At 55.2% G+C, this 15,067-nt stretch overlaps 2 protein-coding genes across 2 annotated transcripts in view; one reads left to right on the plus strand and one right to left on the minus strand.

The window, feature by feature from the left end:
• The window catches only part of PPFIA4 (PTPRF interacting protein alpha 4), a 35,798-nt gene extending 31,785 nt beyond the window's left edge, over window positions 1-4,013 (plus strand). The window contains exons 26-28 of the mRNA XM_049634396.1: window positions 1-69; window positions 3,609-3,783; window positions 3,921-4,013. Of these exons, the coding sequence (XP_049490353.1) occupies window positions 1-69; window positions 3,609-3,783; window positions 3,921-3,979 (303 nt within the window). The 3' untranslated portion in view covers window positions 3,980-4,013. The remainder of the gene's footprint in view (window positions 70-3,608; window positions 3,784-3,920) is intronic.
• A 7,366-nt stretch (window positions 4,014-11,379) lies between these two features.
• On the minus strand, window positions 11,380-14,571 carry MYOG (myogenin). The gene is made up of 3 exons (XM_049634397.1): window positions 14,026-14,571; window positions 12,916-12,997; window positions 11,380-12,251 (listed from the first exon to the last, which is right to left on the minus strand). The coding sequence occupies exons 1-3, from the start codon at window positions 14,569-14,571 to the stop codon at window positions 12,130-12,132; spliced, it is 750 nt and encodes a 249-aa protein (XP_049490354.1). The 3' UTR covers window positions 11,380-12,129.
• Between the last annotated feature and the right edge of the window lie 496 nt (window positions 14,572-15,067).

Here is a 15,067-nt window from a genome sequence, read left to right on the forward strand (position 1 = left end):
GCTCGCCAGGTGATGGAAAGAGAGTTCAACAACCTGTTGGCCTTGGGCACAGACCGGAAACTGGATGATGTGAGTACTTGGCTGTGAATTAGGGGCCTTTGGGATTTGGCCATGGTTGGTTGGTTGGGTTGGAGTTCATGAGTTGTGCTTTCCTTGGGCCGATGATTGGTGGGGTGGTCAAAGGGAGAAGGGCCAGAGGGGATGGCGATGATGTCAGGGAATTGGGGGAGGGGGGCAAAAGAGCGAGGCCTAGCAGTAGGCCTGGAGAAGTCTCCACGAAACTCCTTGTACAAAAACTAAAGGCTCCTATATGTTATACTTCTAGCATCTTCCAACTCTGTGCCCTGCCGCTGTCCTAACCACACAGGATCAGAAGTTCCCCCGAAGGCCATCTCCTTGGGATATACCTTTTTCTTCCATTTCTCAGATACCATCTCTCAGTGCTATTGGCAGAGCGTGATTCCAGCCTGCTTATTAGGATGCCCATCCTGTCATAGTGTGGTTGTTTGGAGGCAGGCGTTATGCTGAGGTCCTTAAACGACAGGCTCGCTCGCTTGTTCCACAGGGCAGTTTGACTCACTGGCTCAGACGTATATCATCACTGCTTCCTCTCCAGTTTTACTCTTGAGTTACCTTCATATCAAGTTAAGGTTCTCTTTTCTTGGCCCCCATGTTCGATGAAAACACAGCCTTTTCCCCTGGGTTTTGTCAGGCCTTTCCCTTGCATTTAGGCTGGACTGTGTCCAGGAAGACCTGCATGGCCTGAGCTCTAATGCCCCCATTGGAGATGCCTACCAAAGGGTTACCTGTTTCCTGAGGGTGCAGCCCCCTCCCCAGCCCTCCTCTCTTCTTCCCCCTTCCTCCTTCCCGCCTTCTTCCCTACTTACTTTTGATCACCAACCTTCCCTGCTTTTGCCTGTCAGGTCAGGCTTGGCTGCCCTGGCTCCAAACAAGTTAAAAAGGAGCCCAGATTATTTATTTTTAGCTTCTCCATCTTCAATCAAATCTAGTTCTTCTGATCTCCGTTGTCTGTGTAGCTTCCCTTTCTACACATCCCTTCCCCGACCAATGCCTCTGTTTGGACTAGCGGGCCTCCTTTTTTGGGACACTCTTAGTGTCGCCTCCTTATCAATTAGTCTTTCTTAGTTGGGTTGGCCAGGGCTAAAATCCACCTTTGTGGAATGACTGCTCTGCTTCGGTAGATAGGACATGCTCAGGCATACATGGAATTCGTGGAGGGGTGTGTTCTTCACGGAGGTGCCTTGAAATATGGAGTGTGTTATTTATACACACACACACACACACACACACATATATAATCACACACACACGTACACATATGTGTGTGTACGTGTGTATGTATTCCTGTCAAGGAGATAAATTGCCAGACCCCACCAGCTGTCCCCACCCTCAGAGATCTTAATTTTTCCAATGCCCCTGCCATGTGGACCCTTCTTTTATTCCCCACCCGCCGAGGATCTTAGCTTTCTTTGATGCTGTTTAGAAAAATGACTCCTGTATATCTTAGCGCGGTGCTTCCTAATTAGAAAGCTGTGTATTCCTTCAATCCTTATAAAAATATTCTTTGAAGGCCTCCTCTGGGCCAGGCATTGGCCCAGGCACAGGGGTATACTGGTGACAGACAACTCATTTTATGCTAACAATCATCATGTGGGGCAGGTTATCATCCCCCTCTGACTGATGAGGAATTAAGCTTGAGGTGGGATTTGGTGGTGGTGGGCACAGGGGAGGTCAGAGATCCAGGGAGACTGCTTTCTGTCTAGGCATCTAGCACAGCATCAACAACCTTGAGCTGTCTCTTGTTTCCTCTGTCAGTTCTGGTTCTCAGTTTCCCCTCTCAAGCTTCAAGGCCCTGGAGGGCTGCATCCAAGTCTCCCCCTACATGGAGAGCAGGACTTAAGGAAAAAGAGGAGAGGAACAGGAAGAACATCTTCTAGGGGACAAGTGATACAGAAACAAGTCTTAGCGCTGGCTGAAGGTAGAAATCGAGAGAGAGAAAGAGAGAGAGAAAGGGAAACCACCCTGGGCTAGATTAAGGGTAGGATCGTGGGCCAGACAGAAATAATGAGGAAAGTTCCTGATGAATTCAGGGATAGGATGCCTACATAGGAAGCCAGCTGCCATCCATTCATTTAACAAATATTTATTGAGTGCCTACAGTGTTCCTGAGCACTACTCTGGGGCTGGGGATACATTGGTTGGAACTAAAAAGATGATGGTGTCTGTCCCATGGAGGACAGAATTTGAAAGTGAGAGGGAGAGAGTTGAGGGAGGGGAGTGGAAGAAGGAGAGAGAGAGGGGGGTGGTTAATGAAATACAGTAAAACCTTGGTTTTCAAGCAGAATTTGTTCTGGAAACATGCTTGTAATCCAAAGCACTTGTATATCAAAGCAAATTTCAAGAACCATTGGCTCGGTTGTGATCATGTGACCTTCAGTGTCACGAACTATATCACAAGACATCGCTCGTTTATCAAGTTAAAATTTATTACAAACGTTTGCTCACCCTGCAGAACACTCGCAGAACAAGTTACTCTCAATCCAAGGTTTTACTGTAATCCCGTAAGTACATGAAAAACTGATACCAGCGTGGGTGCTGGGACAGAGGTACATTGTGCCAAGAAGTGATAGGCTTTGGCCTCCTCAGAGCACAAGCAACAAGGGGCTTGGGGCCGGGAGGGGTTGAGGCAAGAACTGGTGGGTTAATGTCTCTTGTTCCTCCTGCAGCTCTCTGCCTATACCCATTCTGAGAACACCGATTGGCTTGGTCGGGGTGGAGGGGGGGTGGTGCTGGGGAGATTAGACATGGCTGCCAAGCAGGGTGGAAGTGAGCTCTTCCGGGGAGGATGGGGAGGCCTGTGCAGAGGGGCATCCTGTAGTGTTTTGGCTCTGGGTGCCCTTTGGCAGAGACAGTTTGGAGACTCCGCTGACAGATGGCCCACCACCTCCTTTGGGGGAGCCTGCCTCTGATCTGCCATCCACCTGGCCCATCGCTGTCACAGAATGCTCTCACTTGATCCCATTAGGGGTAGGCAGCCTGAGAAAGAGGGCAGATGATGTTCTTCCTATTTTATGGACACAGAAATGGAAGCTCAGAGAGGTCACTTGACTTGCCCAGGGACACATAACTAGTAAAATGGTAGTCAGGTCTCCTGACTCTTGGCCCGGTGGGTTTCTGGCACACCCTGGGCTGCAGCCAGAGGGAAGGCAGGAGGGGTTGGGTGGGGGCTTCTCGGTGCCCCTGGGACGAGGCTAGGAGAACGTGAAAGGTCAGTGGGCATCCCCAGCCCAGTGTGAGATGACGGGGCTGGGCAGGGAAACGGCTCAACTGCAGGATGGTGCCAGGTCTGACCAGAGGGGACCCCACCCTACCTGGCGACAAGGAATCTGAATCCCCCGGGGGCGCTGGGAGTCCTCTACTTCGCCCCCATTCATTTTACCGACGGAAAAACAGGGCCAGGGAGAGGAGGTGACCTTGCCCCCCCTCCGTACCCCGCCTTCCAGTGGGACGGGAGTGGCACCCCTAGAAGCAGCCGCGAGCGCGTTTCCCGCGGGCAGGGACTGAGGGCCTCCGCGTGTCCCATGCAGGGCGAGGACAAGGTGTTCCGGCGCGCGCCGTCCTGGAGGAAGCGCTTCCGGCCGCGGGACCCGCACGGCGGCCTGCTCGGCGCCTCGGCCGAGACGCTCCCGGCCGCCTTCCGCGTGGCCACGCTGGGGCCGCTGCAGCCGCCGCCCGCGCCGCCGAAGAAGATCACGCCGGAGGGTGAGTGCCGGGCCGCCGGAGGGGCCTGCGGGCGCCGCTGCACTAACGCTGCCGCCGGGCCGGCGGGCGGGCGGGCCCCCGGAGCGCGCGCACTAACCGCCGCTCTGTGTTCTCCCGCGGCCGCCGACTCCTCCCAGCCGGGACGGCGGGGGCGCAGAGACTGGAGCCCTCCACGGTTCGGACCTACTCCTGCTGACCCCCCTCCCGCCCCGGCTCTCGCGGGGGTGTGCCCGTGGCGCGGGGTAAGTGGGCCGGGCCCGGGCCGGACACCCACCCCCCACCCCCGCCCCCGCCGCCGGCGGCCCCTGCTCGCACGCTGTGCACCTGCCAGGCCCGCACTCGTCCGGCTTGCCCTGCCCGCTGCCGCCGCCGCCGCCGCCGCCGCCGCCGGGGCGCTTGGCGCTTGCAAGCTCGCTGCGCATGCATGCGCCCCAGACCCCCAGGGACGACTCCCAGCTCACCGTGCAATGCATCTCTCTCTCTATCTCTCTCTCTATCTCTCTCTCTCTCCTTCTCTCTCTTTCTCTTTCTCTCTTTCTTTCCCTCTCTCTTTCAGCTCGCTCCCACTATCTCTATGGACACATGCTCTCCGCCTTCCGGGACTAGCCACGGCCCCCAGGGCCAGCATCCTCCCGCTGGGTTTCACAGGCTCAGCTGGCCCTGGCCTCTCCTGCTCGTTCCCTGGTCCTCTCACGGCTCCTAGTCTCGTCGTGACTTTCCGGTTGCCCTGGATCTCAGAATATACTCGTCCACCCCCTTCGGCATCCCACTACTCTGAGTCCCACCGTGTGTCCTTTGTAAGTCTCTTGTGGCTGTGGCTGGGACTCGAGGTTGTCCATGCTTGGGATTCTGCAGAAGGGACAGGACAGCAGTAGCCCAGGCGGGGTTGTGACTTCACCCTCCCTCTTCCGGGCCTAGCCAGCCTGTTCTGGACTGCGACCTCCACCAGATACCAGGATGTCGTGCCAAGGGCTGAGGATGGCCCTTCCAAGAAAACGGCACTTCGGACTCTGCCTTGCTCAGGCTATTGGGCCTTCTGGTCCCCGTGCACATCCTGCTTGTCTGATATCTGGTTTGGGCACCCCCCAGCACAAGCCCCTTTTCCCACCTTATCTCCACAGCGGCAGCTCCTGCCTCCAGAACCTCTTTGGGGGCAGGGAGGGGCTGCAGAAAACCCCATTCTCCTTCAGATGGTGAGGCTGGGGAAGAGGAAGGCTAAGGTGGTGATTCCAGGCTCTTGCTTAAGATGAATCCCAAATGTGAGTTGGGGAAGAATCTGAGAAACATGGGCCTGTGAGCTTTGGGCCAAGGGTAAGGATGGGGAAACTCTCAGCCCTCGTACCCAGTAAGAAGTGCAGGCAGGTCAGCTGGACAGAGAGCCAATGGCCTGCAGTAGCCTTAAGTCCAAAGAGTGGTGGGAACGCCTCCTACCCCAGCGGTAGGGTGGAGTTGCTGCTGGGGCAGGGCTGGGGGTTGTGTGGGGTCCTGGCTCTGGGGACAGAAGAGAGCTACCCATGCGCCGTCTATTCTGCTCAGCATCCCCTCCCTTGCTGTCCTCCTCTGTCCCACTTTAGTAGTCCAGCCCCTAAGAATATACCCAGTGGGTGGATTGAAGATACACTGACCTTCAAATCAGATGTGGGAAAAAGGTAGTCCGGGGTTCTCTTCCCCTGATCTCTTAGGAAGAAAATAAAGCTTCCGCTTTAGTGAGTCATATTCCAGGTCCAGGAAATCCAGTGTCGATGAAGGTCTTCACTCTCCTGCTTGCCCCTAAATCAGCCAGTCCTTGTTCAGGGCTCTCTCAGTGTGCGGGGACTGCCTCCTCCAGAAATTCCTGAGCCCCACCCAGCTTCCACCATTTGAATTCTTCCCTCACGCAGCACGGTGGCAACCGGGGCTGGGGGATACAGGTCCTAGTTTGGTCGGAATGTCATTCCCAAGAAACCCATCTTAATCCACTTCCTCGTCCTGCCAAAATGCCTGGACATGTTTGGGGCCCAAGTTCAGGGGGAGTTGATGGAACCCAGGGCTTCATCCAAGTGAGAGGAGAGGACACGTGTCTTGAGCATGTTTCCTGGAGAGGCGCCAGTTCGTCACCTACAGGTGGCCGAGCAGCTGGTTTGCAACCTGATCGACTTGGGTTCTGAGCAGGGGCTCGGCTAACAGGTGGGATAGTGGGTCAGAGCACCCTGGCCCGCAGGAGTGATGGAGCCTGGGACGAGGCCAGGGCTCAGAGCCTTCTGTTTTTCGGCAGAGCAGAGGTCTGCCAGGGGCGGGGCTGGGTGGGCTCCCCTAGGTGTGGGCAAGGCCCCCCACCTGCCCTTGTTCTCCCTGGTTGTTCCTCGCCCTCCCTGTCCATCAGGCTGCTGCAAATGGAGCTGGATGCGTTCTTGAGCAGAAAATGAGTTGGGTGGAGAGAAAAAGCCCCTATCCTTGGGTAATGGATGTTAAGATTATGGAGAAACCCCAGGTTCCTAAGATTGGTGGAGTTGGGGATCGCAAAGCCATCTGACTGTGTCAGGGGACTTTTGATGGACTAGCTCAGTGGGAGATTCAGCCCCATCTTCTCCTCTACAACTTGACCCTGTCATGGTTGGCCATGTACCTGGGTCTCTTCAGGGCATCTGGGGAGGTATTGCAGGGAGGTGATGGACAGGAGAACTTGTCCATTCAGTGATGGAAGGCTGTTGTCCTGGTGTATCCCTTGCCTCACAGTCCACGTATTTTTTATTTGGAGAGTCACCAGTGACCCGAAGCCCCCTCACCAGCCTGCTGTATCTTGTCAGTTCCCTTCTCAGTACTGTACTGGCCCAGTGCGTCAGGAGTGGATGTGCGGGGGTGTACGAGTGTGTGTACGTACCAATAAACAACCTGATGGTTTTAAGACAACCTACACATGGCTCTGGTCTTTTTTTTAACTTCGCGTTCAGCTGACGTGTCCAGCTTCTTCCACCGTCCTAGGGCTGTGCTCCTCTGGGAAGTCGACATCAGAGTTTTAAAAACATACAGTCAGTAACCTTCTGTTTACTTACATAACCATGGGGTTGCTAGAGGTTAATGTGCAGGTTGCCTGTGCCAGGGGAGTTGAGGAGCCCCGATGCTGGACCTGATTTATTCCTTCTCCCTCTCTACTCACCTGGTCATGCTCCACTGCCTCGTGGCCTTTCCCACGGCCCCCAGGGCTGCCGCTGCTATAGGGCCCCTGCTCGGGATCACTGCAGCAGCCCCCCCAGCCTGTAGGTCAGAGGCCTGCTCCCTCCACACGGTGTGACAGGCTGCCTGCGACTTGGCTCCAGGCTCCCGCCCCTCCTCCCACCAGTCTGAGTCCGCCGACCTCAGAAACCTGTGTCCGCCAGCCCCATCAGCAGAAGGCAGCAAGAGTGCCTCTTGCCTTTGCAGCGCGAACCTTCCAGACCCACCTGGAGCGTCACCTGGAAGGCAGGACCAGCCCCTCCCCAGCAGAATTGGAGAAGCGACAACCCTTTGCTCGCTGGCACTCTGGAAGCCACCGTGCCGTGTGGTGTCTCTCCTTGTCTCTTCCCACACGGCGCTGTGAGGGAGCCCCTCGGGTCTGTCTTCTTGATCTCCGTATCCCCTCGATAGAGACGCTCGAGAGAATAAATGAACCGACCTTATCTCAGAGGGCTCTTATGAGGATGATTATTAAATAAAGCTCAACACTACTGGGAACTATTGTGTGCCAGATGCTGTTCTAAGCATGCTCAATGTATTAGCTCACTTAGCCTTCACAACTCTGTGTGGTGTTATCTTCGCCATCTTGCAGAACAGGAAATTGTAAGGCTAAGAACCACACTTCTTAAGTGTGGTTAAGTGTGGTTAATTGTAAGGCTAAGCTGGTGAGAGACAGACGTAGGTCCCAAAGCTAGCGCGGGGCCCCGTCCTTAACTGCGACACGTATGTGAAAAGTTCTGACCATCTGCCAAGAGCACTTACCACTTACTAAATGTTACTTGCTTCTCTCTTTTTTACTTTTTTTTTTTTCTACTTCTCTTTTAAGTGAGCTCAAGCCTCTGCCCCTTGGCTAAGCCTCCCCCAGTTCCCTGTCCCAGACCCACACTCATACTGGAGCGCCTGGGTGGCTCAGTTTCCGAACCCACCCTCCTGTGGTGCTTGGCTTATGTTCGTCTTTGGACTGTGTTTCTTCTCACCTAAATTGTGAACTCCCTGAGAACAGCACAATACACCATATCCTTCCCAAGGCTAATGCCGTCCCAAACACTGATGGTACGGGAAGGCGGAGTCCACCGGCACCCGTGACAGGGTGCATCCTGGACAAAGCAACCTGTGACCCGGAGAGGGCACACAGGTGAGGGAAGGTGCTGGCCTTGTGTTTACACATCTCTGGGGGGCCCCCCTCACTCCCTCCATGACCAAAGGTAGAATCGACCAGCCTTGGTGACCAGCTGGCCACAGGATGAGATCCGAAGGAACTCAGAAAAACTTTTTTGGGATGGGAAACTGTTTCCCAGTGTTGCCATCCACTGGGATGGGGAATGCGGAAGGAGCAGGCTTATGTGGAAATGTGTTTCGTTGTAGACCTGCCGAGCTTGAGATGAGATCCCAACATCATGTTTCTGTCAGCATTTGTAGGAAAGAAGATTCTAGGTTTCTTTCCCAGAAAGAACATGCCTCCCCTAGGGATGTTCTAAGCAGCGCAAGAGGCATAGAGTCTGGGTCTGGTTGTTGCCCGTGGCTGAGGGGTGAGGCACAGCCCAAATTGCCGTGGGGTGGAGATTTGGGGTTCCCATATGGGCCTGGGCTATAGGTCCTTAGCCAAGACCCCAGCCTCACCTGGAACCTTCACCTTTAGGCATCGCTGCCCGAGCCTGGAGCCCAGAAGCCAGGCAGTGAGACAAGTCCAAGGGCAGCGGGGGGGATGACATCTTGGGGGTAGGGTTTTATCCATGACAGAACCTGAACTGAGGGGACTCCTCTCCTTTCACCCTCCATTGTCTGCCCCCCTCCACCTCCCTCTCCAGGTGCAGCATTAAATTTTTTTTTTAATGTTTATTATTTTTGAGAGAGGGAGAGAGAGAGAGAGACCAAGCAGGGAAGGGGCAGAGAGAGGGAGGCACAGAATCCGAAGCAGGCTCCAGGCTCTGAGCTGCCAGTACAGAGCCCGATGCGGGGCTGGAACTCACAGACCGCGAGATCATGACCTGAGCCATAGTCGGCCGCCCAACTGACTGAGCCACCCAGGCGCCCCTCCAGGTGCAGCATTTAAAATGTTTTCCACTTTGCGAGATAGATTACCTTGAGAAGTTAGAGATCTAAGCCACAAATAGTACTTGAAGGTCACACTAATTATCTAAACACCCTAAGAAGTTCCTATCTACACTCTCAACAACTGATATGCCAATTCCAAGTAATTCTTCTTTTCGTTCTAGCGCATTCCCTGAAGCCCGTTGTTAGGTAACATTTGATTAACCTGGCTTGATTTATTGCAGGTACTTCCCCTGGAGACCGGATTGAAGCTAATTTCCCTAAAGAACTACCACTCATTATTCATTAATTGGAGTCTTATCTGTACTTTAATTGTGAAGGCTAAGCATTTAGTTTAAGAAAGACCCAGTGCATTGATGACAATTGCTCATTCTGTGCAAATAACGAGTGAGGCTGGCTTCCATTTGGTCATGTCTGCTATTCACACCTGTGAGATTCCAGCAGCTCGTTTCTCTTTCTCTGGTGGAAGGGTTAAGGACGTAAAGACTGAAGAAGAAATAAGTAGACAATGGCCACCACCCCTGACAACATTCAGGAACTATTAACCCTGATGGCTTTTGCTGAGGACTGTTCATTCTTACCAGGTCATGAACGTGAACCTCAGTTTCCAACTGACATGATAGGTAAAGAAGAATAAACTTATCAAATACGTGCAGCCACTCCAGAGCCTATCAGCTCTGTAGAGATGAGCCCCCTTCTTCATGGCCACCCCAAGCCCCCAGTGAGAAGCAAGTCAACTGAAGGTGGTGGGATCGTATCCATTTGGGAGCTTGGGAGGTGCCAGGGGCAGAGGAAATGAACTCGAGGGGAGCAGATCCCCCTTGAATGTGTAGCTCAGCATTTTAAGTGGTTCGTAAGGGAGTGAATGTAAATTTGAGAACCAAGGTGTGGCAATCAGGCTTGTGGCTCTCCTCATCTCCAAGGGCGGTGAGTCAGGGGGAGCTAAGAGCCTTAGAAATGACATCGGTATTCCTCTCCGGCCCTTTCAAGGTGGTATGACTATAAACACAGTGACACAACTCAAGAAGAAAATCCCACAGTGGGGCAGATTAGGCCAGTTTGTGACTCTCAGTTGGCCCGGCCCTGACTGGTTGTTTGGGACAGATACACCCCGAGTGGGGGGCTGCTCCCTTCTGCACCCTCACCTCGGTCTATGAGCCTACTCTGAGGTTTCCTTCTTCTCTTCCTTAGGCAGAGTTTCTGGAGAAACTCTGGGAGCCAAGAGTTGACCGCCCTCTTCAGGAGCAAGTCAGGAGGGGCAGATGTGGGGGAGATGGCCCAGCTGAACCCAGGGGTACACTGCAGAATGGGTCACAGAGCCTGGTAGGTAAAACAGGGTTACGTCCATTGTCAAGGGCCCTGAAGAATTGGGTGGGGGCTACAGTGTACCACGCTGTGAATCCCCAGGCTTCTGTAATGATTCTGAAATTTATAATTTGCAATACATCAGACAAGTTTAGCCTCAAGCAGTTGGAATTAATCAAAATTTTAGTAGATGTTCATGAGCCATTCACATTCTAGCTCCTGCTATCTCCCCAGCTAGTCCTTATGTAATTTCTGTCCAGAATCTTCTCTATTCTCCACCCACCTTCTCCCCTCAGCTGGCAGTTGGAAGATAGCATCCCATATGAAGAAAACCCCAGCTTCTCTTCCTGTGATTGTTGGTGAGGCCCTCCCCTCGCCCCCAGCGGAACTGCCATCATCCTCTGAGCTGTGGGCATGGGCCAGAATCCTCTTTGGCCTGGAGGAACGGAAGGGTTTGGTAAGGGGACATGCTAGTTGGCCTGCCTGCGAGGAAGTGGCAGTGTCTGACCCCAATCATGCTGATTTAATCCCCTCCCACTTTCCTGCTGGGCTCCTGGTAATGTCGCACCAGAGGAGAGGCAGGGAGCAGGGAGCAGGGAGAGGGGAAAACCTGCAAATTCCCATGCTACCACCCTGCCTGCAGGCTGTGGGATGAGTGCTGGGCACAGAGCATGCTCATTAGTTGGGATGGACCCCTTGGGGTTTGAGATGGAACACACAGACCGTTGCGGTGTCCGTGCGTAAGAAAGAGTGACACAGAATGTTTGCCAGGGTTTCCTCCTTGTCCCACAAGGTGTTTGTGGATCTGGCTCTCACCCAGCCTGTGGACCACACCCCGCTCCCTTCAGAATGGTAAAAAGAGTGGGGCTCCCAGTACCTGGTGACCAGCAGCAAGGTAGTGCCCCAGCTGCTTTTGGAGCCCCATCAGCTCCAATCCTTAGCAGGCCTGCCCCCTGAGGTGTGTCTGCACCACTGGAGGGGGAGGGGCAGGAGCGGCGGGCACCCCCTCCCTCCACATCATCACAGACATTCTTCTAGCACCCAGTCTTTATTCGTTTTTTAAAAAAGAAATCCAAATAAGTTAGCAAAAAAAAAAAAAAAAAAAAATACAAAACAATGGCAAAACCACACAATGCTTAGTTAAGAAAAGAAGTCACCCCCAAGAGCCCCTGCCCCCCTCCCTGCCTGTCCCTGGCCACTTGTGCACAGGAGACCTTGGTCAGATGGCGGCTTTACAAACAACACAAAACATAAAACCACTGGGAGGTTCCCAATATTCACTGCAAAAGCTTGGCCCCCCAGGGACTTGGGAACAGAGGATTGCTCCTCTCCCTTTCCTCTCCCTCGATTCAGGGCAGGCCCAGCCCAGCCCCTGGCATCAGGAAAAGACAAGAACAGAAGATGTACACAGCCTGTCCTGGTCAGGACACTGTCATCGTCTCTCAGACCGTTTCTTTTGAGGGGGTGGAATTGGAGGCTGCACTATGAACAAAGGGAAGCTCCTGAGTTTGCCCTGAGACAGGGCATACACGAGGGGCACTCTGGTCCCCTGCTCTATTTCCCGGGAAACGGCATGCTCCTTGCTGTAAGGAGTCAGCTACACGAGAGCATCCGTTCCCTCTCTGGGTGGTGAGTTAACCTTACGTGGATGAGGAAGGGGATAGGCTGGCATTTGATAGCCCCAGCACTGGCCCTCTGGCATCAGGACAGCCTGGCTGAGGAAGCCCCTGCTGCGGGGGCGGTGGCATCTGTGGCCAGCGTGGGGGCTCTCATGGACGCCCGGCCTGGCAGACAATCTCAGTTGGGCATGGTTTCATCTGGGAAGGCCACAGAGACGTCTTCCACTGTGATGCTGTCCACAATGGAGGTGAGAGAGTGCAGGTTGTGGGCGTCCGTGGGGTCGGCCGTGAGCAGGTGATCTGTAAGGAGAAGGGGGGAGGATGTCACCTGTGTGACGAAGGGGGTTTCAAGACCCAGGACAGGGAACAAGGTCTTTGGGGGTGGCACAGGTTTCCCAGGACAGATGAGTGCGCAAAACTCAAGAATCCTACCCGCTAGCCCATGCCTTTCCCAGTGCCAAGCATATGTGTGTGTGCGCGCGCGTGTGGGTGCGTGTGTGTGTGTGTGCGCGCGTGCGCATGTGCGTGTGAACACTGAACGCATGTGCCTTCTCTCTGAGCTCCCCTAGTGGGGTTAGGATTTGAAAGCAGCTACTCTGAGACGGAGCCAGGACGGTGTATCCTGGGAGACTGGAACTGTCCTTTGCTGGCCCAGTTCTGCAGCACTGACTCGGCACTTCCCAGGGACCCCTGGGGCAGGGACATTCCCCTCTCCGTGGAGAAGGTCAGGCACCAGGCTTTGGTCGGGGAGCTGCAGGAGGCCTAGACCACTCCTTAGCTGGTCAAGGTCTCAGGGAGGCACAGGGCCTCGCGGCCCACCATTTGGAACCCCGGGTTCAGCAGTTCCCTGGAGAAGCCGAAGGCAAGAGGACTGGAGCAAGAAGCAAGGTAAAAGGAGACAACTGGGCCTAGAGACGGGCTGATGGGGTCAAGCCAAGGTTATGAGGGTCCGGGTCTCACTTACCCCCTGTGTTGGGACCAAACTCCAATGTGCTGCCCCACTCTGGACTGCAGGAGGCGCTGTGGGAGCTGCATTCACTGGGCACCTGCAAGACGGGGTGAAGAAGGCCCAAGGTCAGAGCACAGCCATTCTTGATGGTGTCTCTCTGTCCAGTTCCAATGGGCAAAAGCTCCCCTTGTGGGGCTGGAGGGTGGGCAACAGGCTGCAGCCCTCCAGCCCGGGGCACCCCTGGCCTCAGGATCTTCCCCATCAGCAACTTTCATGCCCCCGCTCCCTGCCTGGCCACAGAGCCCCTACTTCCAGGCCTTTCTTGTCCTCCATTCTGGGTGGCGATTCTGTCCTCACAGGACAGCCGGTTTAAAAGGGTTCCTGGGGGGCGCCTGGGTGGCGCAGTCGGTTGAGCGTCCGACTTCAGCCAGGTCACGATCTCGCGGTCCGTGGGTTCGAGCCCCGCGTCGGGCTCTGGGCCGACGGCTCGGAGCCTGGAGCCTGTTTCCGATTCTGTGTCTCCCTCTCTCTCTGCCCCTCCCCCGTTCACGCTCTGTCTCTCTCTGTCCCAAAAATAAATAAAAAACGTTGAAAAAAAAAATTAAAAAAAATAAATTAAAAAAAAAAAAATAAAAGGGTTCCTGGTTTTCCTGACCTTACGATAAGGGTGAAGGATAAGGTGAAGGAAGCAGGTGCAGGCCCGCTGGGGTTCTTGAGAAACCCTGGGTAGGTGTTGCCTCTGCTCGGCCACACTCAAGATGGGGTGGTGGGGCAAAGCGACGCTTGGCCTTGCCTTTTGGACCCCATCCCTAGGCGCTGGGATTAATTCTCACTCCCACCCAGGCTGACTCTGGACTTGCTCTTGGATCCGCCCGTCCTTCTGTTCTCTGCCACCCCCCTCCACCTCTGCTTCTCCCTGTGGCCTTTAGCTTGGCCTGAAAGGACAGAGGGACACAGGAGGTCAACTTGACCGCCCAGCTGTGAGGAAGGAGGGGTTCCTGCAGCCCCCAAGACCCCACCTGCTCCAACCCTCTGACTGAACCCCACACTAGGGTCCCGAAGCCGTCCAGGGGCCTCCTACGCCCCCTCCCCCTGGGGCGGCTGGTGGGGGGGACGCTTACTTACCCCTGGCTGGGGCCCGCCCCCGCCCCGGTACCGGAGGTCACGCTCTTCCTGGTTGAGGGAGCTGAGCAGGGCCTGTAGGCGCTCGATGTACTGGATGGCGCTGCGTAGGATCTCCACCTTGGGCAGCCGCTGGTTGGGGTTGAGCAGGGTGCTCCTCTTCAGAGCCTCAAAGGCCTCATTCACCTTCTTGAGCCTGCGCTTCTCCCTCAGTGTGGCTGCACGCCGCCGGTCCACGGACACCGACTTCCTCTTACACACCTTGCAGGCCCACGGCAGGCACTGGCCCAGGCAGTGCTCGGGGGTCCCCAGCCCCTTGTCTTCGAGGGGCCCTCGGGCCTCAGGGCTCAGGCTGAGCTCAGTCCGCTCATAGCCTGGCGGCTCGAAGGCCTGGAGGTGGACGGGCAGGTAGTTCTCCCCGTCATAGAAGTGGGGTTCCTGGTAGAAGTAGGGGGATGTCTCATATAGCTCCATGGGGTCGGAAGAGACTTGTTCCTGCCACTGGCCCCCAAGCTCCTGCAGCCCCTCACGCCAACTGCTGGGTGCCATTTAAACCCTCCCTGCTGGCATGGAACCAGAGATAAATATAGCCAATGCCGCAGAAACCTGAGCCCCCCCTAAGCTGTCGCTGCACATCAAGACGTTTACAGTGGATTAGATGTGATTCCCCTTCCCTCTCCCCCCAGCCCCCACCCCACCCAGCCCGCTTGCCCCAGCCTGGGCCGGCTCCTGTGCACGGGGAGGGAGGCCGTCGGTGTAATTTGATTAGTTTTCATTTCTCAGCAGCCCCCGTGGGGCAGGGGAGGTGGGGGAGGACACACATTCTCCTCTCATCTGCTCCTTTCAATTACTCCTAGCCGGGCGGCCTGCCTGCTGTCTCCTTGCTAGTCCCAAAGATGTGTGTGTGTGTGTGTGTGGGGGGGGGGGGTTGTTGAGGGGAGGGAACAAGGAAAGGCAGGGTTCAGGCTGGAAGAGGCCTTAAGAAATCAAAGTATCCATCCCCCGGCTTCCTGACAGCACCTTAACCAGGCTCCATCAGTCAGAA

The sequence above is a fragment of the Panthera uncia genome, chromosome F1 (assembly GCF_023721935.1).
Source record: "Panthera uncia isolate 11264 chromosome F1, Puncia_PCG_1.0, whole genome shotgun sequence".
Taxonomy (NCBI): Eukaryota; Metazoa; Chordata; class Mammalia; order Carnivora; family Felidae; genus Panthera; species Panthera uncia.

Bases quoted from the DNA above. Each gene is read 5' to 3' on its own strand.
- MYOG (XM_049634397.1), bottom strand. From the start codon at position 14,571: ATGGCACCCAGCAGTTGGCGTGAGGGGCTGCAGGAGCTTGGGGGCCAG. The intron at 12,998-14,025 runs GTAAGTAAGCGT...CCCGTCTTGCAG, and splicing joins GGGGCGGGCCCCAGCCAGGG to GTGCCCAGTGAATGCAGCTC. The intron at 12,252-12,915 runs GTAAGTGAGACC...TTCTCCTTACAG, and splicing joins GTTTGGTCCCAACACAGGGG to ATCACCTGCTCACGGCCGAC.